Source organism: Malania oleifera, chromosome 7 (genome assembly GCF_029873635.1).
Source record: "Malania oleifera isolate guangnan ecotype guangnan chromosome 7, ASM2987363v1, whole genome shotgun sequence".
In the NCBI taxonomy this organism is placed as follows: domain Eukaryota; kingdom Viridiplantae; phylum Streptophyta; class Magnoliopsida; order Santalales; family Ximeniaceae; genus Malania; species Malania oleifera.
This window is the reverse complement of record NC_080423.1, coordinates 76,368,075-76,395,173: the sequence shown is the minus strand read 5'-3', so window position 1 is coordinate 76,395,173 and position 27,099 is coordinate 76,368,075. Positions and strand designations below refer to the sequence as shown.

The following is a 27,099-nucleotide window of genomic DNA, read 5'->3' as shown; positions in this document are numbered from 1 at the left end:
GATCTATTCCACCTATGCCAGACTACCAAGGGAACTACGATACTCCCATAAAGCCACATCGACTGCCATCTCTCACACTCTACATAAGATGTGTGGTAGTACTAACATATTCATAATCGTGAACATATAGTTACATTACCGTGCTTCATAAAACTGAACTAAGCTATCCGGGTTCTGATAACATATAACACATTCCACATTAAAACATAACTATTTCGTAATTCAGAGTAATATTTGACATAAACATATTTCATGATTTCTTACATATCATACATAATCATGGCATAAATGCAGGCATAATTCATAACGTAAAAATCACATCATTTATGCTGGCATATTTCATAATGTAATAATCACGGCATTTACGCCCGCATATTTCATAACATAAGAATCACGACATTTACGCTAACATAATTCATAATATAAAAAACATAAATTCTTGCAATGTCTAACATAATCTTAAAACCATAGTTCCTGTACTGTTTTTAGGGTTTTCCTGAAAATTGCTATAACATGTTTATCTTGGAAAACTCATAATATTTCAATATAATATAATTTCATGGAAATATTATACTTATGCCACACAAACGTAAGTAGGCTCATAAACTCATAATTAATTTTGAAATAATATTTTCATATAAAATGTGTTAAAATTATTTCCCTGTTCAACAGTATTGTTCCCAAACATAATTCTATATCATACATATTTTCCTGAAAATAAATGCATAATAATTTAATGAAAAATACTGACTTAATTTATCCCCTTACATGACTTATTGAGAAGCTCACAAAATATTCCAAACTTACACCTGTGTGTTCCCCAACTCAACACCCTGAAATTGCATTTTTCCTAACAAAACTTTAGTATTATACTATCTAAAGCATTTTTCTTAGTCCAGAAACACCAAATAACTCATAAAACCTAAAATAACCAACTTACCTAAATTTTGGTATGGTGTTGGCCTAACCAGCGAACTACTCTAGTAGATTTGAAGAGAATCTTTTCAAAAGTAGCGTGAAGGCTTCTAATCGTCAAACTGGTGAAGGACGAAGCCAAAAACTTAGAGAAAAGGAGGGGAAGACGTTTTATAGAGAGAGAGAGAGAGAGAAAAAAAAAAAACCTTGCTGCATGAAATTTAACTGAAACCCCGAACTTATGCTTTTTATAAAACACGAATTCGTTGACGAGACACGTGATCTCGTTGACAAGTTCATGAAGGGAGTTCGTCGATGAACACTTATTCCTCGTCGATGAGTTTCAGACCCTAAAATCAGCCCTCTCGGTAATATCTCGTTGACGAGACATGCGTCCCCATCAATGAGCCCGAGAGGCTTGCTCGTCGACGAGCACTCTGCACTCGTCAATGAGACCCTGCTGAATATTTTTTTGAAAAATCATTTTCTCTCCTTTATTTTATTATTTAATTACTATAATTCTTCAGGTCTCTACATGGGGTGTCAAAATCCTTGGATTTAGGGAGTATTTATAGAGTTTAGAAAGTAATTTCGTGTTCCCGAAGTCACTTGGAGTGTTTCCTAAGTTTTTACAATGTTTAGAATTCGAAAACTTAAATTTGGAAATTTATTGTTACTGTTTAAAATTTGAATTTTCCGCAGGTCAGTCAACTGGGCCTATTCTGTTTCAGCAAAAATTTAAAATAAAGTATGTCAATCGACTGAGTTTTTTGAGTCGGTCGGCTGAGTTGTCAATTTTTTTATTTTCAAGACTTTGATCATTTAATTTTTGAAAAACTCAAATGTAAGTTAAAAATCATTTTCTGAGGTTTTTAAAAATTAGTCTTTAAGTCTATAATGAAACGTAGAGAGCTTCATATATCCATATTGATATCTAAAGAAGTACTTACATGAGACTTTTTAAACTTAAATACTCTAAGCACTAAGTCTTCATGCTTTTCCATTTCTTTGAGTCCATCTTGATTTCATGCTTCAAGCTTCATTAGATTTGTCTATATTTGAAACCAAACTTCAATATTTATTGAGCTTTCATCTCTTTCTAAACTTCAACATCCGTTAAACTTTCATTTGATTATCTTTGAAGTATAAGCCTTTTCTTTTAATAAGGCTTGTGAGCATTTTGGGCACTCGATCTTGAACTTATATGCTTGTTTCCTGAAACATTATCAATTTAACCAAAACATGTTAAATTCTCTTGATAATATCATCAAAATAAGATTTGTAAACCTTATTAGGCCAACAGATTTCTTGATACTTTCGATTCAAATTTTCATTTCATTATTTTCCTACCTAAGTCCACATACAACCAAACATGATGTAATGTTGACTCAATTCCTCAAATATGTGCCTAATACAGAGTTAAATTTTAACTTTAACATTTTAATTATATATTTATCATTTAGGTGCATAACTTTTAAAACTTAAATATAAATTTATATAAAATTAATCAAAAATATAATATAAAATTATATTAAATTTCTTTTAAATTTATTTAATTATAAATCTAAACTCCAAAATTTATGCTATGGAGCAAGACACACAAATCCGAATCCAGCTCAACTTCCTATGGACCCAAGCCCATGAGAATTTTGGTGGATTTGGACGGGTCGGATCCGGGCGCCGGACTCCCTCTTAAACCCTACATTGTCCTACCTCGGTCATTTGTCGGCCTCCTCCCTCCCTCTCCCTCTCTCGCAACCATGCCGAAGCATTACAGACCTGCTGTAAGCTCCAGCCTGCTTCCATGTCTAGAAATTTCTCCAATTTTGATAAGCATGATCAGATTTATTTTCAGTTGTACTTTTGTTCTGCCCCTTCTCATCTGTATTTTTCCCACTTATTTTCTTTTCTTATTTTCCAGGGAAAGAAAAAGGAAGGGAATGCTGCGAGATACATCACGAGATCTCAAGCTGTTAAGCATCTGCAAGTCAATCTTCCCGTTTTCAGGTCCTTGCCCTCTCTCTCTCTCTCTCTCTGCTTTTAGTTTCGCACGATGTATGTACTAACCGAGCATTGATTACTTGATTTGTCTTTCGGGTGTTTAGGTTGTGAGTTTGGAAGCTTGTTGTAGCGAACCGATTTGCTTTTTAATTTTCATTCTATAGTATGCTCTATCACTTGATTTTCAATTGTACTCTGCTTCGTTTGGTTGCTAAGAAATTTGCTCGAGAAGGAATATTGACTAATAATTAATTATTAACAAATCAAAACCTGGTGTCGTGCAAGGAGAAAGTAATAATTAATTGCATTGTATGCCAAAAAATTGTTAGTTTTACAAGGTTAGAAGAATAATTAGAGCAATGCAGCTATGTGAAATTTCCCATTCCCTGCTTTTAAATCTTATGTACCCACCAAGGGGAAACTGCGTAGTGTTATATAGTAATCATTGTATGAAGTAATCAAACTCTTCAATAAATAACAAAATTTAGTTCATCTATGCCTTGTTCAGTTACCTACAGTCTGGTTATGGGGGTTCATGGATGAAAAATCAGCTCATGCAAGCTGGTTCCAAACAAGTCTGGCTAATGGACACCCCTAAAGAGCATGAAAAAATACCATCCCAAACACAAGAGCACCTAGGGGCAGAAATAATGTTCCTCACTTAAAGACAGCTGACTTAATTAACTGTATACCCTATTACCGTCTGATCCTTATGATCCCTCCTACATTAGACCTGTTTGTTTTTCCCCATAAATTCATTTGGCATTTTTCCTGACATAATAAAGCTCTCTTTCTGCCTACTGTCCAGTAAGTATTTTTCTTCGGCTTGTAATTGAGAAATAATAGGGGCTACTTAGGTTTGTCAGTGAGATCAGCTATTATTTATTGTAATTCCATGATTTTTTCTTTTCTTTTCTCTAGGATGGGAGGGGGCTGAGAGTAATTGTGGGAGATGCGTTAGTGTTATGGTTGAGCACTTGAGTTAGAAGCAACTCTTAAAAGTCTCAATTGAGGTTCGTCTTAGGACAAGGCATGCCTAAAATGCTGCTCCGTCTTAAAATACCAAACCCCAAAAAGGCCAATGCAGTACACATTACATAATTGTACAAAAGCCATGTCATTTGCACCTTTTGAAATATGCATTCTGGGTGCATGAATCTGAAGTTAGATTTGGCTAAAAAATTTTAATTACATGTTTAAATGAAAGGAATGTTGCAATGAGCTGATTTCTAAAACTCTTGAACCTCAACCTTTCCAAGATAATTGAGAGTTGCATCTTGGATCTTGAAAATCATTTGAACTTTACAATGTTATAGCTATATCTTGGTATGCTTTACTTAATGGATTCAAGTTTGTTTTTTCGGTTTTTTGGATGGCCACAAACTACATTTAAATTATATATGTAATGTATTTATATATTTTTATCAAAGAATAAAATTCTCAAAAGGCTTATGCCTCGACACCTTAAGGCTTACACCTGGCCTCATAAGGGTTAAAATGGCTCATCTTACACCTTTGCATTATTAAACATTGGTTAGGCTTGCTCTTATCTTGTTTATTTAGAGTTTTAAAGGAGAAAATGTGAGAGAAATTATGAAAGAAACTGATGCCTCAAGCAGCTATTAATTTCTTAAGTTGGCTGAAATGAAGCTGAATATGAATGGAACATTTCTAGATGATTACGATCCTTGATTAATGGAGAATGTGATTCCAATCCCTGCCCATAAAAAGAAATAAATCCCCCCCCCCCCGGGCCAAAAAAAAAGAAAAGAAATTAAGAAAAGAAAAGAGAAGATAATCCTTGAGCTAGCAATGTTTTGATAACGGGCTAGATAACCTTGTGGGTCTTACAATTTTTAGGTCTCATTTTAATGTAAGTGACAGTTCCAATGAGCTGGAGGTTTACAGGTTCCTTATTTTTTAAACATGTGAACCCATTTGGACTTGAGTCTTATTCCCCGAAATGTCAAATTATTAGGCTCTGTTTTATCGAGGATCCAAAAACTTGTAAATTCTTGATTTTGAAATTGAAAACAATAAGTTGTATTATGCATATTTTGCTCCTAAAAATGCTTTTGGATGTTTAAATTTTGGTTTAGTTTTGAAAATAATATTATTCCATTTTTTCACACATAACCAGTCCCAAGCCCGGGTTAAGGAGGAGGGTTGCGTTAGGTAGTTAACAGTCAGCGTAAAATTTGTCAGATCACTATGATATGAATCTTTACCGAATATTTGCTGGGGCGTCCCCTACGAGCGACGCGTTGCACTTGAACCACTTGTGTGTAAAGAAAAGTGGCGAGGGTGGGCTAGGTTGTTGCCTCAAAGCGACATGCCGTGTCGGTGCCCGGGTACAGTGTTAAATATGCGAGGGTTCCTACATCATTCTGGACCTGGGCAAGTAAAGATGTTAGTTCAGGAAACTAGGATTAGATTAGCTACTTGGAATATAGGGACACTTACGGGTAAAAGTATGGAAATTGTGGATACAATGATTAGAAGAAGAATTAATATAATTAGCCTTAAAAAAACTAAGTGGGTGGGGGAGAAAGCTAGAGAAATCGATAAATCAGGATTTAAACTTTGGTACACTGGAAAAGAAAAACATAAGAATGGAGTACGCATTATAATAGACAACAACTTAAAAGATAGCGTTGTGGATGTAACTAGAGTAAGGGATAGAATTATAAAAATCAAGATGGTATTAGGACAAGAGATAATAAATATCATTAGTGCTTACGCTCCTCAAGTTAGCTTAGCAGAAAATCTTAAGAGACAATTTTGGGAAGATATGGATGGTATTATACAAGGCATACTAGGGATTGAGAAAATATTTATAGGAGGAGATCTGAATGAATACATTGGAAGAGATAATAAAAATTATGAGAGGATACATAGAGGATATGGATATGGAGACAAAAATGAGTCTGGAGAGATGATCTTAGACTTTGCCATGTCATATGATTTTAGTATAATGAATACTTGTTTTAAGAAGAGAGAAGAACACTTAATAACCTTTAAAAGTGGACAAAATAGAAGTCAAATAGATTTTTTTTTTTTAACTTGGAGGGTAGATCGTTTATCGTGTAAGGAGTGTAAAGTTATTCCGGGTGAAAGCCTAGCTACACAACATAGAATCTTAGTGTTAGATATATGTATTAAAAAATGGAAGAAAAAGGATAAAATAAACTAGTGTAGGAGAACTAGATGGTGGAACCTAAAAGGAGAAAATATAATAAAATTTAAAGATAAAATGATCAAAGATGGGGATTGGACCTCAGAGGATGGGATAAATACAAATACTTTTTGGAATAGATTAGCTAACTCTATTAAAAAGATAACAAAAGAGATTTTAGGCGAATCAAGGATAAGATTCTCGAATAGCAAAGAAAGTTGGTGGTGGGATAAAGATGTATAAAAAATCATAAAGACAAAAAAAATTTGGTATAAAACGTGGAAAAAATGTAGAAACAGAGATAATTTTGAAAAATATAAGGAGACAAGAAAAGATGCAAAAAGGGCCGTTAGTGAAGCTAAATATGGATCATTTAATTGTTTGTATGATAGATTAGGTACAAAAGAAGGGGAAAGAGATATATTTAAACTTGCTAAAGTTAGAGAAATGAAGAGTAAGGACTTAAGAAATGTAAAATGTATAAAAAGTGAGGATGATATTGTCTAGGTTAAGAACGAAGATATTAAAGAAAGATGACGAAGTTACTTTAGTAAGTTATTTAACGAAAACCAAATAAAAGGCTTAAACTTAGAATTGTCAAATGAGGAAAAGACTACAAAATAAGATTTATTCGCAAAATTAGAGTTAACGAAGTTAAGTTTGCACTAAAAAAGATGAAAACTGGGAAAACTATAGGACTAGATAACATCCCAATTGAAGTTTGGAAATACTTGGGTGATAATGGAATTATATGGTTAACTAATTTATTTAATGCAATTGTAAAAACTAAGAAAATGTCAGATAAATGGAGGAAAAGAGCTTTAATACCTACATACAAAAATAAAGGAGATATTCAAAATTGTAATAGCTATCGTGGAATTAAACTTATGAGTCATACGATGAAACTATGGGAAATGGTAGTTGAACAAAGATTAAGGTTAGAAACGAAGATCTAAGAAAATCAATTTGGTTTTATGCCTGGGAGATCTACCATAAAAGCTATTTATCTTTTAAGAAGATTAATGGAAAAGTTTAGGGAAAAAAAGAGGGACTTGCATATGATATTTATTGACCTTGAGAAAGCATATGATACAATACCAAGAGAAGTTCTATGACGGGTTTTTGAAAAAAGGGGTGTATGTTGTAGGTATACCAATGTCATTAAGGATATGTACGATGGAGTAATGATTAGTGTAAGGACTATAGATGGAGAAACTAGAGAATTTCCAATTACCATAGGTGTGCATCAAGGATCTGCTTTGAGTCCTTATCTTTTTGCTTTAGTGATGGACCAATTGACTAGGAGTATCAAAAGGAGGTTCCATGGTGTATATTGTTTACAAATGATATTGTATTAATTGACGAAACTAGGGATGGAGTAGAGGCTGAGTTTGAATTATAGAGAAAAACTTTGGAATCTAGAGAGACTTTAGGATAAGTAGAAATAAAACTAAATATATGAAATGTAATTTTAGTAATGATAGGAGGAATATTGGAGACAAAGTTAAACTTGATGATGAAGAAATAAATAGCACCTGTAGATTTCGATACCTTGGATCTATTATGCAAGCTGAAGGAGAAATTGAAGATGATGTAATGCATAGAGTTAAAGCAGGATGGGTAAAATGGAGAAGTGTTTCAAGTGTGCTCTGCGATTGTAGAATACCCTTAAAATTGAAAGGGAAGTTTTATATGACAGTTATAAGACCAGCTATGCTATATGGATCGGAATGTTGGGTGCGAAGAAACATAATATCCAAAAAGTAAAAGTTGCCGAGATGAGAATGTTTAGATGGATTAGTGGTATAACATTGAAAGATAAATTAAGGAATGAACATATTCGTGGTAACTTAGGTGTAGCTCCTATAGAAGATAAGATAAGGGAGGGATGACTCAGATGGTATGGACACTTGCAGCATAGGCCTTGTAGTGTACCTGTGAGGAAGAGTGACTTAGTTATTGTGGGGGGCAGTGGAAGGAGTAGGGGTAGACCTAAAATAACTTGGGAGGAGATAATGAGTAAGGATTTAATATCCTTGAATCTATCAAAAGAAATTGTCCATGATCGCATAAATTGACGGAAAAGATTTATATAACCGACCGCACTTAGTGGGACTAAGGCTTGGTGTTGTTGTTTGTTGTTGTTGTTTCTGGCAAACCTGGTGGGACCCAAAAAAAAGCTAGTCTAGCTTTCAGCTGACAACCTCCTTGTCTGCTGGTATCAAGTTTTCTTCTTGTTGTTCTCTAACCCTATCCCCATCTTTAGTGGAACTTGAAAACAAGCTGGAACTTCTGCATTCTGGCAGTTGATGGTCATCACTTGGCAATAGGCCAGTAGCGTGGGACCTGACAGATGGGGAAGGAAATGAGTTGGGACTTTTGTATTGTATTTGAATTCACATAAAGCATCTCTTTTTTCTTTTAACCCAAAAAAAAAAAACATTTTTTTTCGGATACAATTGTAAACAAGGTTTTGTAACTATGACAACATTTTTTTTAAATGTATTTCTTGTGTCCTTGTTTTTGGATACTGAAAGTTGTATCTGAAGATTTAACTGAAAGGACCCTGAAAAAATACTACATATTAATGGGTTTATTATGGCAAACAAACATTTCAAAATTTGTGGTTTTGTTACAGTTCCTTTTGAAATTAGATGGCCATGGGTCATGCTGATGAGGTGGCTGACACAGGCATGGTTGAGGTTTGCTTTTGTGAGTTACATTCAAGTCGTTTGGATTTAAACTATTAGAGTGTTGTCATATTAGTTTCTCTTCTGATCTCTCCAATTATTGTTGCTCACATCTCTTTATTCATTTAAATTTTGTCAGAGGCATATGTTACAATTTTCTCATTTTTTTGTTGACTTTAAACTTCTAGGAGGCTATGCATTCTCAAAGGCATCTTTCCTCGGGAGCCGAAGAAGAAGGTGAAAGGAAATCACCACACTTACTACCATGTGAAGGATGTATCGTTCCTTGAACACGAACCTTTACTTGAGACGCTTAGAAATATAAGGGCATATGATAAAAAGGTGAAGAAAGCTTTGGCAAAGAAAAACAAGGATCGTGCTGATCGTCTGCAAACAAGGAGGCCTATTTGGAGGCTAGATCCTGTAATTAGGGAGAGGTTTGCTGGTCACTTGATCCTATTTATCCTTGCTGATGAATATCTACTACTGCCCATTTCGAAGTCTAACAGCCTTTGTATTCTTTGGCATTTTAGGTACCCAAAGTTTGTTGATGCGCTGAGGGATTTGGATGACTGTCTCACTATGGTGCACCTTTTTGCATCATTACCTGCTATAAAGAGAGAGAAAATTGGAGTCAAGCTTGTCCATAACTGTCGAAGGTTATCTCCATCCGTTTTAAAACAAGAGTATCATTTTGTCGGTGATTGGTGAAGCCAGTGTTGTGTTGGAAAGTCATGGTTTCATTATACATGCAAATCATCTTGTTACCTCAAGTTTTTGTCATGACTTGATTGTCCTTTTTTTTTTCTTGTTTTATGTGTTACTCAGGTTGAGCCATGAGTGGCAAGCCTACATTTCTCGTACTCATAAGTTACGAAAAACCTTTATATCTGTAAAAGGCATATATTACCAGGTACATTGGCGTATTGTTATGTAATGCTTTGATTATTATGTGGTAACAACTAACAAGTCCTGTTATTCGGTTTGAGTTACTTGACATGCCTGTGTTGTTACTTTTGTGCAGGCTGAAGTTGAGGGTCAAAAGATCACATGGTTAACACCACATGCACTGCAGCAAGTTTTGACAGATGATATTGACTTCAATGTTATGCTAACTTTTTTGGAATTCTATGAGGTTACTTTTTGGTAGTTTTGGGTTTTGTTTATCTTCTCTGTCAGTTGTCGTGTATTTTTGATGTCATTCATAGCGCATTTCTTTTTCAACGATTGGAACTAAAACCTTTTTCTTGGTGTTTTGGCGTGGGCTGGGAGGCTATTGCGTATAAAATTTTCAAGCGTATAAAAAGTTCCAAATCATGCTACTTTTTTTCAAAAAAAAATTAAATAAGTAATATACAAAGAAGTTGGAAAATGTTTTATATTTAGAAAACATGTTCGAAAGAGAATGTTGTGCAGTACAGAAACTAAGTGAGAAAAGTCTCAGCACTAACCTTGCTGTGTTGCATACAAAACAATGAATTTAGCTCCATACAACTCAGAATTAAAATTTCTACGATATTGGATGCCGATATTTTTCAGACATTATCCCATTGATTAAAAATAATTATTCTATAATACATGCTTGCTTTGTCTCATTTGGTTTGTCTCCTAATTTCTCTTCTGTATCTTTGCCCCTTTTTTTGCGTGTGTGTGCAGACTCTCCTTGCCTTTGTCAATTTGAAGCTTTATCATTCAATAAATGTGAAGTATCCACCCATTCTTAATCCTCACTTGGAAGCATTGGCTGCAGGTATGCCATGGTTCTAAGCTTAGGAAATAATTTGTAGCTTCTGTTTATGGTTACATGAGAGCTTCTTCATTTGTATTTATTTTCTGTTCTGCAGACCTTTATGCATTGACCAGGTACATGGCTGCAAACACTAGAGCCCCAATGGAGTCTGAAGCTAACAGCACATTGGGATCTGAGCAAGTTGAGGTCCAGAAAACAGAAACTCAATCTGATGAGTCTGAAATAAGACTTGCCCAACTTCAACATCAACTTCCTGCGAATGAGGCTGGTGCGTTGATGCACCTTGTTGAAGATGCTACTAATGAGGATGAAGATGATGAAGATACTAAAGTGTGTAAAAGTCTCTTCAAGAATATAAAATTCTTCCTGAGTCGCGAGGTAAGACTAATATTTCATCCATGTTAAATATTAATATTTTAATGACATTCTTCTGGCACCAAAATATGCACTGTATTTTATTTTTGTTTTGGTTCTCTACCTTTTTCTTTTGGGGGTTATTAGTGGAACATGGGGATTAGAAATAGAAAATTCATTGAAAGTAAGGAAATGAATTCCTTATAAAGTTTAAAAACAATTTTACAAAAAACAATAGACATGACCACCGTAGATGGACAGAATAACAGCCTAAATTCCCCTGCAAGTCAAGGCCCTCATTATTACTTGCATAGACTTCCCATAGAAAGGAAACTGCATAGACTGAAAAAAAATATATCGTATTGGGCCTGCCTTCCACAGAAGTCAAAGGGTTCTTTTCATAACTTGTTTTCTTGTACTCTATAAAATTCTAAAATTTTTGAAGGAGTTAATTTTACTTCTACTTTTGTGTGGTATGGGCACATATGAACTGGTTAAGAACTTGTGTGTTCAACATTTGTTGCATATCTCACTCCCAACATTTTTATTATTACTCAGTAAATTTTTTCTATTAGTTTCATGCCATAAACTTGGACTACCATTGGGTATCAACCATGCTTCTTATCCCATGGATTCATAAGGTGCATGCCGTGGAAAAGAAACCTTAGTCAAATGTAACTTCCCAAAAGAGAGACTAATAGAGATAAAGAAACAAACTTATCTTTCTCGAACACTATTTCAATATAAACTGAACCGCCTTGTTGCTGCAATTAGAATTCTTTATATCACATAGAACCCTAATAAGAAAGATCAATCACAACCCTTCAAATATGTTTAAATCCCAACCATCCAATATGACCTTAAAACAACTGGAACAAACAGAAAAGCCCCTAGATCTGGTAGTTGCTTGAATCTAATTAAGCCTTTTATAGTAAATATATGATGCAAGCTATTCAAATTATTGGATTGATTTATTTGTGCTTTATTATACTGTATTAATATTCAAAATTAGTATGTGCATTGGCTAATTTAGGAGCGGCTGTTAAGAAATGAATGTTTTGGAGCCGATTTGTTTAAATCTTAAGAAATTGACATGCTTGCAATCCATATTAATGTTGATGAGCAACCTTGTTAGTGTCTTCAAATTTTGCAGCGTTAATTTTGACATGTTTGCAGCTCATGTTAATGTTGATGAGCAACCTTGTCAGTGTCTTAAAATTTTCCAGCATTATTTTGTTCTTTGTAAAGATGTTGCTGCATTGTCACTTGTTTACACAATGCTGTTTTCCTTTCTCCTGTTCATGATTGGTGTTACACTGTGTTTGTGTGTTTGTGTGTTTAATTACATAAATTCCTTTCTGTTCAGGTTAACAGAGAGTCATTGCTTTTTGTCATTTCTGCTTTTGGTGGTGTGGTTTCTTGGGAGGGAGATGGTGCTCCATTCAAGGAATCTGATCAGAGCATTACCCATCAGGTCTGCTACAATGCCATTACACAAACTGAGTTAAAATCTGCATGTTTGCATGTCCATATCCATAGGAAAATGAAGATGATTTTATACTGTTATGTCTTTATTTGCTGCTTGCACTGTAACAGGTCTATTCTTTGATTTGATTTTATTTTATTTCAGTTTTTGCTTTTTTTGGGATATGATTATCTATTATAATGGTGGATATTGAGTTCAGACAGGTGAAAATGACTTTGTTGATTCTTTATCACAAGGGCCACATTTACATTTTTAAAGTCACTCAACTTGTGAAGCTCAATGCCTAGATTTACCGGTTTCCTCACGTCCTATATCCCACTGTTAAACATCAAACATTTTATATTATTTTCCATTCAATGTGTCAGGAAGACTTTAACACATGAGATGGAGGAGGATGGTGATACTTCAGTGTTCCAGCTGTAGGAACCATGCTTTTACATACTTGCATTGTGTCAGTTAACCAATGCTTGTTTTAGGTTTTGTATAATAGTGGCAAGGTTCGTCCCATTTTTTTTGTTCCTTCCTGTATCCGTGGCGTCCGCCTTATCTTTTGTCCAGATTTTTTCTGCAGAGTCTGTGAAGTCCAGAAACATCTTCACTACAAAAGCAGAGTCAAAATAAGGATGTTGGAAATGAGATAATAAGAAACCACAAGAAACTGGTTGGGGATAGTGAGTGAGATTGCTTGGACAACATTTCACTCACTAAAGATCTATATTTTAGCAATATATTAAGAAGGTTAAGAGGACACAAGTTGGAATCGGTTTGACTTAAGGAACATCATGTGTAAGAAAGCAAAGAAGAAGTGGGTTAAGATTATAATAAAACACAAATAGCCTGCTGATTTAAGAGATGATAAGAATCTGAAAAAAAAAAAGTGGTGTAGAAGAAGAATTTGTGTTATAGGCCACAAGTTTTTGGCTGATTTTTTTTTTTTTTTTTCAATTTTGGTCTTGAATCTCAATTTTAAATTCAAGGAAATTCAATTCCATTGAAATTCTGAGATTTTGATAGATTTCAGATGATTTTAGAAATTTAGATAGAAACTGTCCTCCATCTTGATTTCAAGGGTGGTGGAAAGCAAGTGAAATTTCAATGGAAAATTTGACAATTTGCGGAAATTTATGATGGTGATGGCCACACCCTCCATAAGTTGGAAGTGTTAATCTAGTACTTGTTTATTGCTTCAATTCAAGTTTTTCTTCCCTTGCTGCCTCTAAACTCAGTCAAAGACACTCTAAAAGTGTTACACTGTGATTTATACTCTTGAAAGTGCCAAAATTATTTTAAATGTGCTTCCCTCATATGCTACTGGTGCTACACCAAACTTATTACAGAGGCACTTAGAGTTAGAGGTCCTGCCAGCAAGCTTCAAAATTGAAATTTTTGTATTAATAATTCTTCTATTGAAAATAATTATAATTATGAGAAGCATATGAAGGCTGGCTTTCAAATTTTTGATATTCTATGCAAAATTGATATTAGCTGGTAGCTGCATCGTTTAGTTTGAACTTCTGTTCCTAATTTAATTGGATTTGCATAATAATTAATATTTAACTGATTTATGAACATTTATGTGAACTGAATCTGTTTAATACGCTTATTACATTGTAGTCATTGCACCTTGTATACCATATACCTGGTATATCTTTTTGCTAGGCACCATGTAACATATACCTGATATTGATGTTATGAATCTTATGATGCATTTTATTTCTTAATCTTCAATTATTATGTATATCAAGAGTTTATAAAATCTTATAAAAAGTGAAATTGAATTTAAAACTCTGGTTTCGGTGGTATAAGGAGAAGATGGAATAGGATTATACAGTTGAAACTTCACTTGACCCTGCATGGTGGGATGTAAGGATTTTTGTTTCTGCTTGATATATGTAATTTTGGAGAAAAAGTGGAACATAAAAATGCTTTAGAATGGAAAACTAAAAGCTAATGATGAGAGATTTTTGGTTCTTTCTTCTTTCTCTAGGAACTGCCACCTGTTTTGAGGTAGACATGGAGGAAGCGGAAGGTTCAAAGTCACTAGATTGATTGCATGACATGGTCTGAAACAGTAATATTTAGTGTTTGCTTTTGTAAGTATTGATATGGTTGAAGTTGAGGACCTTGCATGGATTAATGGCAGCAGCAGAGAGAAGGGATGGATTATAATGTTTCATAATATATTGTGATTTTGGCCTAAAAAACTTTAGTGGAAAATTTCCCCCAAACTATGCCGTTTTACAACTGTATTTTAGGCAGATGCAATACTTTTCTGATCATTGAAGAATCGTTGTGCGGTATTGGATGAGCGGTAGACTGGTAGGCGAAGAAAGCGAGGCAAGCTAAAGGGGAAACTATGGACTTGATAGGAGAGGTTGATTGAGATGGCATGGTATTGTGTGGTTGGACAGAGGCTAATATTTGCACCATAAGGAGCAATAAGATTGAATTTGACACCACATGGAATGACCAAAGATATGCTTGAGCTGAAAAATGAGAGGATGGATTGTGATTGATAATCTATTTTATGGCCCTGGATAAAAATTTAATGGATAAAATCCACCAAAATTTAGTAAAGGGCAAATAATTATGGCAGGATGTGGATTGAGACATCAGATGATATATCATAGTTCTATGATGAAGGATTTATTAATATGATTAATGCATGACTAATTTTGAAACTCTAATTCTCCATTCAACTGAGAATAAATCTAATACATAGAGGCCTTTTATAGGCTTACAATGCTTGGAAGGTAAAGAAATTATTTTTAGAAACCTGAATAAATTAAATCACTAATTTCCAAATAGTAATATCCTAAAATCTTGATTCCATAATATTAATACCCTGGAATCTTGAAGATATGATCGTAGTGGAAATATCCTAATTAAAAAACAAAATCACAATAAGCGTTAGAAAAGTAAAATAGCTCTTGCTTCCTTGTTGCATCACTCCCTTCTAATTAGAAAGCATTGGATGACAAATTAAAAGTCCTATGGATGAAGAACACAGATCATGGCCAGGTTACTCTAATCATTGTAATGTGCTGCCTTCAAAGCAAAACTGTATTTATGATGAAAGAGCCTGTGTAGGTATATAGTGGTCAAGATTACTTGGAATGATGAATTTAACAGTTTAGTGCATGGGCTCCCAATGCAGTGGTTATCAATAGTAGCTTCCTGAACTACCTCTTCTTTAATGGATGGAAAGGAAGGCCTCTCTTCTGACTCACAATAATTAGGAGAATGGAAGGCAATTTATTATTGAAATTACCTCTTTATTGTTGGAGGACATCTTCTTCTCCTGCTTTTGTACTATTTCTAAATAAATTTATTTCTATTTTTCTTTAGTATGCTGCGTGATGTGTTAATGGTATTGAGGTCATTGTTTGTTTTGTGCAGATTGTTGACCGGCCAACTCAGGGTCATATATTCCTCTCTAGAGAATATATTCAGCCACAGTGGGTTTATGACTGTGTAAATGCACGGATTATATTGCCAACTGAGGAATATTTGGTGGGGAGGTATTTTTCTAGAGAACTTGCTATTCTATACTCATTTCTTCTTCTTCTTCTTTTCCCTGAATGTGCATGCCCTTGCACCCAGTTTTTTATGGGGAACGCAGTATGTGCATGCATGCTTATATGTGTGGGTGCATGCTCGTTCACGTGTGTTATCCCATCGTTTTTATGGGGAATGCAGTATGTGCATGCATGCTCATATGTATGGGTGCATGCTTGTGCATGTGTTATCCCATAGTTTTTTACACAAACCAGGTGCCAGTGCAGGGAAGCAGAGATATAGAAGAGTCATGGTTAGAAGTGCTAATAGGAATTGCCTGTGTAAATTATGCATAAGATAGGCAGAAATATGCATATAACTTTAAGCTACAAACTAAGGTGCATTTTTTACAGGTGCAAACAAACATAAAATATTTTCGAAGAAATATATCTAATTCAAACACTCAGACAAATGCAATCATGTAAGGGCTATTTTCACATAACTGTGTCTCAGAAATTGCAGAATTACAGTAATGTTATCTCTATAACATTTAAGCTAAAAAGATCTTAGGTATATGACCTGTGAAAATATTTTGAGATCTATGGTGGGGGGTTGTTCAATGATTGGATTAAGGTTCTGAAAGAAATGTGGGAAAAAACATTCTGAGACAAAATGCATCACCAAGTAAGGAGTTTCCTGTAACCAAATGTGATCCCCATGAAACTTTTTTAAGAGGTCTGGAAAAAGGTTTTCTCCATTTATTTGTTTTTTGGAAGGCAAATATTAGTTTTGTAATGCGTATGTATAATGCAGTAATGTATAGCAAATCAAGAGTTTGACATATTCATTGTTCTGCAGGGTTCCTCCTCCCCATTTATCACCATTTGTTGACAACGATGCAGAAGGTTATGTTCCAGAGTATGCAGAGACCATCAAACGGTTGCAGGCTGCTGCAAGAAAAGAAATACTTCCATTGCCAGGTGTAGGGAAAGAAGATTTAGATGATCCTCAGAATTTATTGGTTGAAGGTATCATCAATAGAACGGAAGCTAATGAAGCTGCTGAGAGGAAGCGGAAGGTAGGCAGTATTTTAATGAATTCTACATATATTGGTTGTGAATGGTTGTAGGCAAATAGAGGATAATGGTTTTCAAAGACAGTCAATTGATTGAACTGGAAAACATGGTCAATGAGATGCTTTCGAAAATGTCTTATAAGAAAAAAAAGTTCCAAATGGTGCTTGATGCAACAACAACAACAACAAAACCAAGCCTTAGTCCCACTAGCTGGGGTTGGCTATATGAATCCTTTTCCGCCAATTTATGCGATCTTGTACCATTTCTTTTGATAGATTCAAGGATATTAAATCCTTACTCACTATCTTCTTCCAAGTTATTTTAGGTCTACCCCTACTCCCTCTACTGCCCCTCACAGTAACTAACTTACTCTTCCTAACAGATGCACTACGTGGCCTACGTTGCAAGCGTCCATACTATATGAGTCGTCTCTCCCTTATCTTATCTTCTATAGGAGTTACACCTAACTTACCGCGAATATGTTCATTTCTTAATTTATCTTTCAATATTATACCACTCATCCATCTAAGCATTCTCATCTCGGCAACTTTTAGTTTTTGGATATTATGTTTCTTCATCACCCAACATTCCGATCCATATAGCATAGCTGGTCTTATAACTGTCCTATAAAACTTTCCTTTCAATTTTAAAGGTATCCTGCGATCACAGAGCACACTTGAAGCATTTCTTCATTTTACCCAACGTGCTTTAACTCCATGCATTACATCATCTTCAATTTCTCCTTCAGCTTGCATAATAGATCCAAGGTATCGAAATCTACAAGTGCTATTTATTTCTTCATCATAAAGTTTAACTTTGTTTTCAATATTCCTCCTATCATTGCTAAAATTACATTTCATATATTCCGTCTTATTTCTACTTATCCTAAAGCCTCTAGATTCCAATTCTTCTCTCCATAATTCTAACTCAGCTCTACTTCGTCCCTAGTTTCATCAATTAATACAATATCATTTGCAAACAACATACACCATATAACCTATTTTTGAATACTTTTAGTCAATTAGTCCATTACTAAAGCAAAAAGATAAGGACTCAAAGCATATCCTTGATGCACACCTATGGTGATTGGAAATTCTCTAGTTTCATTTCTCCATCGTACATATCCTTAATCATATCGCTATACCTACTACATACACCCTTCTTTTCTAAAACTCACCATAGAACTTCCCTAGGTATCCTATCATATGCTTTCCCAAGGTCAATAAATATCATATGTAAGTCCCTCTTCTTTTCCCTAAACTTTTCCATTAACTTCTTAAAAGATAAGTAGCTTCTATGGTAGATCTCCCAAGCATAAAACCAAATTGATTTTCTGAGACCTTCATTCCTAACCTTAATCTTTGTTCAACTACCCTTTCCCATAGTTTCATCGTATGACTCATAAGTTTAATTCCACGATAGTTATTACAATTTTGAATATCTCCTTTATTTTTGTATATAGGTATTAAAGTGTTTTTCCTCCATTCATCTGACATTTTCTTAGTTTTTATAATTGTATTAAATAAATTAGTTAACCATATAATTCCGTCATCACCTAAGCATTTCCGAACTTCAATTGAGATGTTATCTGGTCCCATAGCTTTCCCATTTTTCATCTTTTTTAGTGCAAACTTAACTTCGTTAACTCTAATTTTGCGAATAAATCTCATATTTTTAGTTTTTTTCTCATTTGACAATTCTAAGTTTAAGTCTTCTATTTGGTTTTCATTAAACAACTTATTAAAGTAACTTCGCTATCTTTTTTTAATGTCTTCATCCTTAACCAAGACAATATCATCCTCACTTTTTATACATTTTACATTTCCTAAGTCTTTACTCTTCCTTTCTCTAGCTTTAGTAAGTTTAAATATATCTCTTTCCCCTTCTTTTGTGCCTAATTTATCATACAAACTACAAAATGATCTATATTTAGCTTCACTAATGGCCTTTTTTGCATTTTTTTTTGCCTCCTTATACTTTTCAAAGTTATCCATGTTTCTACATTTTTGCCACGTTTTATACCAAATTCTTTGTCTTTATGTTTTTTTGTACATCTTTATCCCACCACAAACTTTATTTGCTATTCGAGAATCTTCTCCTTGATTCACCTAAAATCTCTTTTGCTATCTTTTTTATAGAGCCAACTAATCTACTACAAGGAGTATTTGTATCTATCCCATCCTCTATAATCCAATCCTCATCTTTGATCATTTTATCTTTAAATTTTGTTATGTTTTCTCCTTTTAGGTTCCACCATCTAGTTCTCTTACACTGGTTTATTTTATCTTTTTTTCTTCAATTTATAATGCATATATCTAACACTAAGACTATATTGTGTGGTTAGGCTTTCACCTGGAATAACTTTACAATCCTTGAATGATAAACGATCTACCCTCCTTGTTAAAAAAAAATCTATTTGACTTCTATTTTGTCCACTTTTAAAGGTTATTAAGTGTTCTTCTCTCTTCTTAAAGCAAGTATTCATTATACTAAAATCATATGACATAGCAAAGTCTAAGATCATCTCCCTAGGCTCATTTTTGTTTGCATATCCATATCCTCTAAGTATCCTTTCATAATTTTTATCATCCCGTCCAACGTGTCCATTCAGATCTCTTCCTATAAATATTTTCTCAGTCCTCAGTATGCCTTGTATAATACTATTCATATCTTCCCAAAATTCTCTCTTAAGATTTTCTGCTAAGCCTACTTGAGGAGCATAAGCACTAATGGTATTTATTATCTCATCCTAATACCATCTTGATTTTTATAATTTTATCCCTTACTCTAGTTACATCCACAACACTATCTTTTAAGATTTTGTCTATAATAATGCCTACTCCATTCTTATGTTTTTCTTTTCTAGCGTACCAAAGTTTAAATCCTGATTTATCAATTTCTCTAGCTTTCTCCCCCACCCACTTAGTTTCTTGAAGGTAAATTATATTAATTCTTCTTCTGATCATTGTATCCACAATTTCCATGCTTTTACCCATAAGTGTCTCTATATTCCAAGTTGCTAATCTAATCCTAGTTCCCTGAACTAACGTCTTTACCTGCTCACATTCAAAATGATACAGAAACCCTCGCATATTTGACATTGTACCTAGGCGCCAACATGGCGCGTGGCTTCGGGGCGATGACGTAGCCCACCCTCGCCACTTTTTGCTACACCCAGGTGGTTCAAGTGCAACGCGTCGCTCCTAGGGGACGCCCCAGCAAATATTCGGTAGGGATTCATATCATAGTGATCTGACAAATTTTACGCTGGTACTTGATGCAAGTGTAAAAAATTGTTAGTAATTTTTTTGAGGAAAATAAACAACAGAACTGAATAAAATTTTTTGATTTAGATATAGCAACAACAACAAGAACAATAAGCCTTAAGTCCCACTAGGTGGGGTTGTTTACATGAATCCTTTTCTACCAGTTCACCCGATCAAGAGCATTTAGCCCTACTAGATTAAGAGTTATTAAATCCTTCTTTACTACTTCATTCCAAGTTATTTTATACCTAACCCTACCCTTTTTCATGCCTGAAACAATAACTAACTTCTCATACGTGCGCTACTAGACCTGTGTTTCACTTGCCCAAACCATCAAAGCCGCCCCTCCTTTATCTTGTCTTTGGATTGGTGCTATGCCTAGTTTAATGTGTATATGTTCATTCCTTAATTTATCTTTTAATGTTATACCACTTATCCACCTTAACATTTGCATTTCGGAAACTTCTACTTTTGTATATGTTGTTTCTTAGTTGCCAACATTTTGAATCATAAAGCATAGTTGTCCTTATTGGTCTTATAGAACTTTTCTTTTAATTTTAAGGGTATTCTACGATCACATAATACACCTGATGCACTCCTCTATTTTACCGAACCTGTTTTAACTCTATGAATTACGTCCTCTTCAATTTCTCCTTCTGCTTGCCTAATAGATCCAAGATATCGAAATCTATTAGTGCTATTAATTTCTTGATTATCAAGTTTAATCTTCTCTCATATATTCATTTGTACATTACTAAATTTACATTTCATATGTTCCATCTTATTCCTACTTATCCTAAAACCTTTGGACTCTAAATCGGTCCTCCATAGTTCTAACTTAGATTCCACTCCACTCTTACTTTCATCAATGAAGACAATATCATCTGCAAACAACATATCCATGGGATCTCATTTTGGATATTCCTAATGAGTTCATTAATTACTAAAGTAAAAAGATAAGGACTCGAAGTAAAACTTTGATGTACACCTATTGTGATTGGGAATTTATAGATTCCCCCTCCAAAAAACGCTAGTCGTTACTCTATCGTACATTTCCTTAATGGCCTCAGTACATGTATTATATACTCTCTTCTTTTCTAAAACCCACCAAAGAATTTCCATAGGTACTCTGTCATAGGCTTTCTCTAGATCAATAAAAACCATGTGCAAGTCTTTCTTCTTTTCCGTGAAATTTTCCATAATATTCTTAAAAGATAAATACCTTTTGTTGTTGATCTCTTAGGCATAAGACTAAATTGATTCTCGGAAACCCTTGTTTGTTGTCTTATTCGTTGTTCAATAACCCTTTCCCATAGCTTCATTTTATGATTCATAATCCTAATTCTGCAATAGTTATTACAATTTTGAATATTGCCTTTGTTTTTGTTTAATGGTATTAACATGCTTTTCGTCCTTCCTCCGGCATTTTCTTGATTTTTTATAATAGTGTTAAATAGATTAGTTAACCATATACTTCCTTTATCCCCTAAACATTTACAAACTTCAATTGATATGTTATTTGGTCCTATAGATTTCCCACTTTTCATTTTTTTAAATGTCATCTTTACCTTAAAGACTCTAATTTTATGAATAAATCTCCTATTTTTAGTCTTTCCTCATTTGTCACTTCCAAGTTTAAGCTTTCAGTGTGGTTTTTGTTTATTTAAACAACTTATCAAAGTATCTCCGCCACATCTCTTTTATGTCTTCTTCTTCTTTAGTTAAGGCATTATCATTCTTGTCCTTTACACATTTTCCATTACCTAAATTTTTTCACTTTCTTTTTGTAGTTCTAGTAAATTTATAAATGCATCTTTCCACTTTTGTATCTAGTATAATATATAAAGTATCATATGATCTATGTTTAGCTTCAAAAATAGCCTTTTTTGCATTTTTTTTTTCTTACCTCCTTATGCTTTTCTCTATTTTTTTTTCTAATTTTTTTTTTATTTAGATATGAATATAATATTATAGCATAGGTCTTATAATATTTGGTATGGATGGTTATCCTTGAAGTAGTATTCTGATATGTGAGGGTTTATGAAAACTGCTGAAGCATGGGAAATAATGGGAAATTTATGAGTTCTTTGGTTTGGTTTACTTTGCGTAGTCTGCTTGTTTTGAACCTTCTTTTCTGGAGAACCCTTGAACCTACTGTGAGGAACTTAACTGAAAAGTTGTGCTATCAACTTTGGTATGGGGTAAAATAGTGTATAGAAATGCTGAAGTATGTAAAAAATTTGTTTGCCCCGGGAGATCAGTCTGTCAAATGTCAGGATTCTGCTCAATATGACCTGCTGGCAAATAAAAGAATGCTTATGGATATGAAGCTTTGGACCATATAGAGGATTGGTTAACTTTAGGTCTTTTTCTCTCAAGTAATTTCAAGCATAAAAGGAGAACTGACCATCAGAAATTAGTTGCCAGACATACTTGTCATCAGAACTAATGTCAGGGGGTGAATTCAGGAGGATCTTGATGTGGTTTACGTTCCTAGCCTCACTCTTCGGCCTGACCTAGCCATTGTTTTAAATAAGCCCAGTAACCTTCACCGTATTTGGAAAGCCAAACACCATAAGAAGATGTGTGCCAGTTTCCATTAGTGTACTGGAGGAATATCGATTATCAGAAAACACAAAGGTGCTTTCCATTATCTATGGTGCACTTGAGGCAAGGAAAAAATTCAGGTCTGGCACAAAGTTAAAATATTTGTGAGGGCTTTAAAAGCTGGTTCGAGTTTGCTATGTAGTGTTTTGAGCAAAATTGTTATTTGCTGTATAGTTTAAATTTTTTTGAAAGTATTTGTTTTATTTATTTTATATAATTGAGGTTAAACATAGTGCAGGTTCAGTTAAATGAAGAGATGTGAACTGTATACTTTGCAGTGTCCTGGCTTTTCTTTGCAAATTTCTGAAAATTTTGCTATGTTAGTAGTGTGCCAAAAAAGTAGTATTTGGGCTTAGTTGGGTTAGTGTGAAACATTTTTCTAGGACCTCTATCTCTCACACACATCTTTGCTGCATCCATTACAAATAATTCGTTGCTGCATGATCTTTTCTTAAAAGTTTTGCGCAATGAGCATTATGTTAGTTTCCTGTCTTCCCATTTCTTTGTATTTTTTGACTTATACATTGCTTTGGCACATGAGTCATGCTTTTGATTTATGTATGTAAAGTACACACATGGTCTTAAATTTCCACAAAATTGTCGAAATATTTTTCAAAACTTCCATTTTCCACCACACTCAAAATTGATATCATGATCAATTTCCTTCTACAAAAATTTCATCAAAATTTCCACAAATCATTTGAAACTTATCCAAATCTCAAATTTTCCGTGAAATTTTCAAATATTTGACTATGGAACAGAATATCCTTGAAATTGAAACTTGAGATTCAGAATCTACAATTGAAACTAATCTTATAATAAATCTTCTATTTTATTGAACAAAAAAAAACTATTACCAGAAGGATACAAATGATGCTTTTCGAACTATTGAAATTTATGCAAAATTAAACTTAGAAATCAGCTACAAATTTAAGTTCTAAACCTGTAACTTATTTTCTGAAGTTCCATAAAAAATTCCTTGCTTTTCTACAAATTTTATCTTTTTTAAAAATCGAAATCAAAATTATCGGCATAAAAATTTCCATATGTTTGAAGCCTCAAAATTTAAAACCTAGTCACATGATGAAATTGCATGTATTTAATTAAATTAACTATTTTCCTGTTGTATTACTTTGGAATTTGCACATTCATGGGCACATTTGCTTAGAAGTTCATCATTAAGTTATTTCAAGTTGTGATTATGTTTTGGTATTTTGAGTTGTGTACTATAGATGAGTAAGCAGAATTCAATGGTTCTGGAACGTGGTTTCTATGTATTAATAGTTTAACATAGTTTCAATTTATAGCTGCTTGTATTTTCCTTCACTTAATGGTTAATTAGTGGTTTCCCACTTTACTTTAAAAAATTTGACCTTTGTTACCTCGAGGGAGCTTCCATGATATTTATCTTTCATTTGGAGTTATTGTTCGTTTGATAATATTTAACATTATGCAAGAGTTTTATAAGATGCCAAAAGCGTTCTAACTTTTTTCAATATTTTATTTTATTTTATTTTTTTACAGTTGTTATATTGTAGTTTCATTTTTTTTAAATCCGAATGGACATTTTTTTTGTGCGATTGGAAGTGATAAAAGTTGGTGACAGATATTTTTGAAGTCTAAATATTATTGATAAATTAATAAAAATTTAACCTTGGAAATTTAATTAATTCTCTGCAATAGGAGTAAGAGGCAAATAAACTTTTTTCACTTATAATTTAACCATGAAAATTTAATTAATCTTTTCTTATATAAGAAGCAAATCAAAGCTTTGGATGATGTTTTTCTGGTTCAAAAATCTTAACCAAGTCAAAATAAATGGTCAAAGTATAATTTTATTTATTTATAATTAAACTTAACTCTTTTTCAATTGTTTTGTCTTATTTTTAACAGACAAGGATATTTTTGTCAAAATGATTTACGCTAATTGTCCTTATATATATATAGCATTTGCATATGTGTATCTTTTTAGTTTTACAAGTCATGGGAGCAGACTTTCCAGGATTCTGCATATCATGCCTCCTTTGACCCTTTAATCAATGTGGGACGAGGGCCTTTTGCCCCAAGTATTGCATTTTTATAAGTACTGCCTGTAATCCTTGTTTATACTTGACCAGCGTATCATCTGCCCAAATTAATGTCTGTATTTTGTTCTCAATTGTGATCAAGTCAATTATTTTTTGGCTGCAGATCCTATGTACGTTATATTTCTGTTTTTGTTTTGTCCCATGTCTGTAGCACTTCTGTTTATACTGTCTCATGGCAAGATTCTAATATGCTTTGGAAAGATCTTCTCTGTGGAATCTTATATGGTGTATCTATTGGTTTAAATCTCTAAAATTTGGCATCAATGTAGATGGCAGATCTTGAGCAGCAGTATCATCGTGAATTAAAACTGGAGCTTCAAGGTGTTCAGTATAGTGCATCTGTCTCAAACATGGAGAAGGCTGAGGGTGAATTGGTGGGTGGGGAAGAATCCGGCCCTAATCTGCAACAAATTGCCGAGGATACATCCAAGATGTCCAAGATTACAATGTCACGTAAAAAGAGGGGGCTTATGGAAGCCATTGAGGTAATTATTAGCTTACCTTGCTCCACTTAATCTTTCATCTACCTTGAAATGTTTTGGAGCATCTCCTATAATGTTTAAAATTGCAGTTATTTTTAATCATGATCTTTTCTGCTTGTAATTTATTTGCATCGCATGTGGCTTTCATTTCCAAATTTCAAGGAGTTCAGCGGGTTTAGTTAATGTCCCTAATATTGGCAAAAATTCTTGATTTTTATCATACAAGAAGAAGCTGATAGCTGATTTGCAAATTGTGGATTGTTTTAAATCTGATGAGGCGTTGGTGCAATCATGCCTTCTGAAAAGGTGTAAAACCTATGGAGTAGTTTCCATAAGAAATATTGTTAGTGGGTGTCTGAATTTCACATTCATATATTGTGGCCATTGTATCTTGATAGTGTTGTTTATTTATGCCAACATTCAAGACAACTTGGTCAAGATCTTACAGGCAGTGGATAAATGAGTTTTGATTTGTTAAACATTTGCATGCATATCTCATGCTTCATAGTTGCTTGAAATAATTTGAATTTTAATATTTCACATTGTTACTTTTTTTTAGTTATTTTGACATTTCCTAACGAGTGGGATGTACAAAGCTTGTTGAGCACATAAATTTGCATTGCAATGCATGGTGTCCTTTCTTAATTTCTCTGGATACAATTTTGGGCACTTCAGAAACCAACTGATGTCCAGTTAATGATTAGCATACTTAAGATTGCAGGAGTGCTTTAGCCCTTGAAAATATCGAGTGCCCCCTGAAGTATCCAAAAAAGATAAAATCATGTATGATTTATCAGTTCTTGTTGCATGACTTTGATATTTTGTTATTTCAGATTGGCAAAGAGCGGAAGCGGGTTCATGTCAATACCCTGAAGGAAAGGAAAAAAAAAATTGAAGAGCAAGAACGAGAGAAGTGCTGAAAGAGCATCTATACATGAATGCATGACATTGAATGCTTTAAGGTTCGATTCATAAGATTTTTATTAGGAAAGCCTACGTGAATTTTACTTGTGATATGACTTGAATAATGACTGAAGCTGCCGAAGCTGTTATTGTCTGGAAATTTTTCCAAATTGGGCGAGCAGTAGTTTATATATTCCTGATTATAAGATGCGTTCATTATCTTTGTTGCTTCATCAACTGACATTTAGGAAGTATATGCAGAGGCTTAAACCGAAGTTGGAAGCAACACGAGAGCTGTGCAGTGCGAATGAATCTTCAGTTTTCCCCCCCTCGTGTTGAGCTTTACGACCAGAAAATTCATATTTGGAGAGGCCATTTTATTTTTAGCTGGATAAGAGTCGTAGGTGATGAATTTAGTCTTATTATCGGGTGATAGAACAAGGCAGGGACGAGCTGGGTCTGGGAAATGCAGCATGCATGGAGGAAACCCAAAGCAAAAATATATCATATTAAAAAATATGACGGGAAGATGAGATCCTCTCCTGCCAAATTTCAACGAGTCGGTGAATTTTCAACCTCCACAAAGGGAAATTCTGTGCTGTTTCATCACTAATTATTTTTTATTCAGGAAAATCAGAAATTCTGTGCTCTGTTTGTTTCATCATTAATTGTTTTGTATTCAGGAAAATGACTTGATTACAGTTGGCTTGATTTATTAGGCTTTTTAAATGAGCACACATGAAGTTGGATTTGGGAAATGAGGTGTTTTGGCTATGCCACAATGATAATGATTATGGCCACTTAAAATA

At 33.9% G+C, this 27,099-nt stretch overlaps 1 protein-coding gene across 1 annotated transcript; it reads left to right on the top strand.

The window, feature by feature from the left end:
* The first annotated feature begins 2,636 nt into the window (after positions 1 to 2,636).
* Positions 2,637 to 27,099, top strand: LOC131159164 (pescadillo homolog). The gene is made up of 14 exons (XM_058113866.1): positions 2,637 to 2,699; positions 2,837 to 2,922; positions 8,970 to 9,218; positions 9,315 to 9,440; positions 9,610 to 9,694; positions 9,806 to 9,916; positions 10,438 to 10,531; positions 10,626 to 10,909; positions 12,252 to 12,359; positions 15,771 to 15,892; positions 16,728 to 16,947; positions 25,175 to 25,390; positions 26,221 to 26,349; positions 26,552 to 27,099. Exons 1-13 carry the CDS (start codon positions 2,676 to 2,678, stop codon positions 26,305 to 26,307), a joined length of 1,812 nt encoding a protein of 603 aa, XP_057969849.1. The 5' UTR covers positions 2,637 to 2,675; the 3' UTR covers positions 26,308 to 26,349; positions 26,552 to 27,099.

Excerpts from the sequence above, each read along its gene's own strand:
- LOC131159164 (XM_058113866.1), top strand. The coding sequence starts at position 2,676 with ATGCCGAAGCATTACAGACCTGCT. Across the intron at positions 2,700-2,836 it reads CGAAGCATTACAGACCTGCT|GGAAAGAAAAAGGAAGGGAA; the intron begins GTAAGCTCCAGC and ends CTTATTTTCCAG. Across the intron at positions 15,893-16,727 it reads GAGGAATATTTGGTGGGGAG|GGTTCCTCCTCCCCATTTAT; the intron begins GTATTTTTCTAG and ends ATTGTTCTGCAG.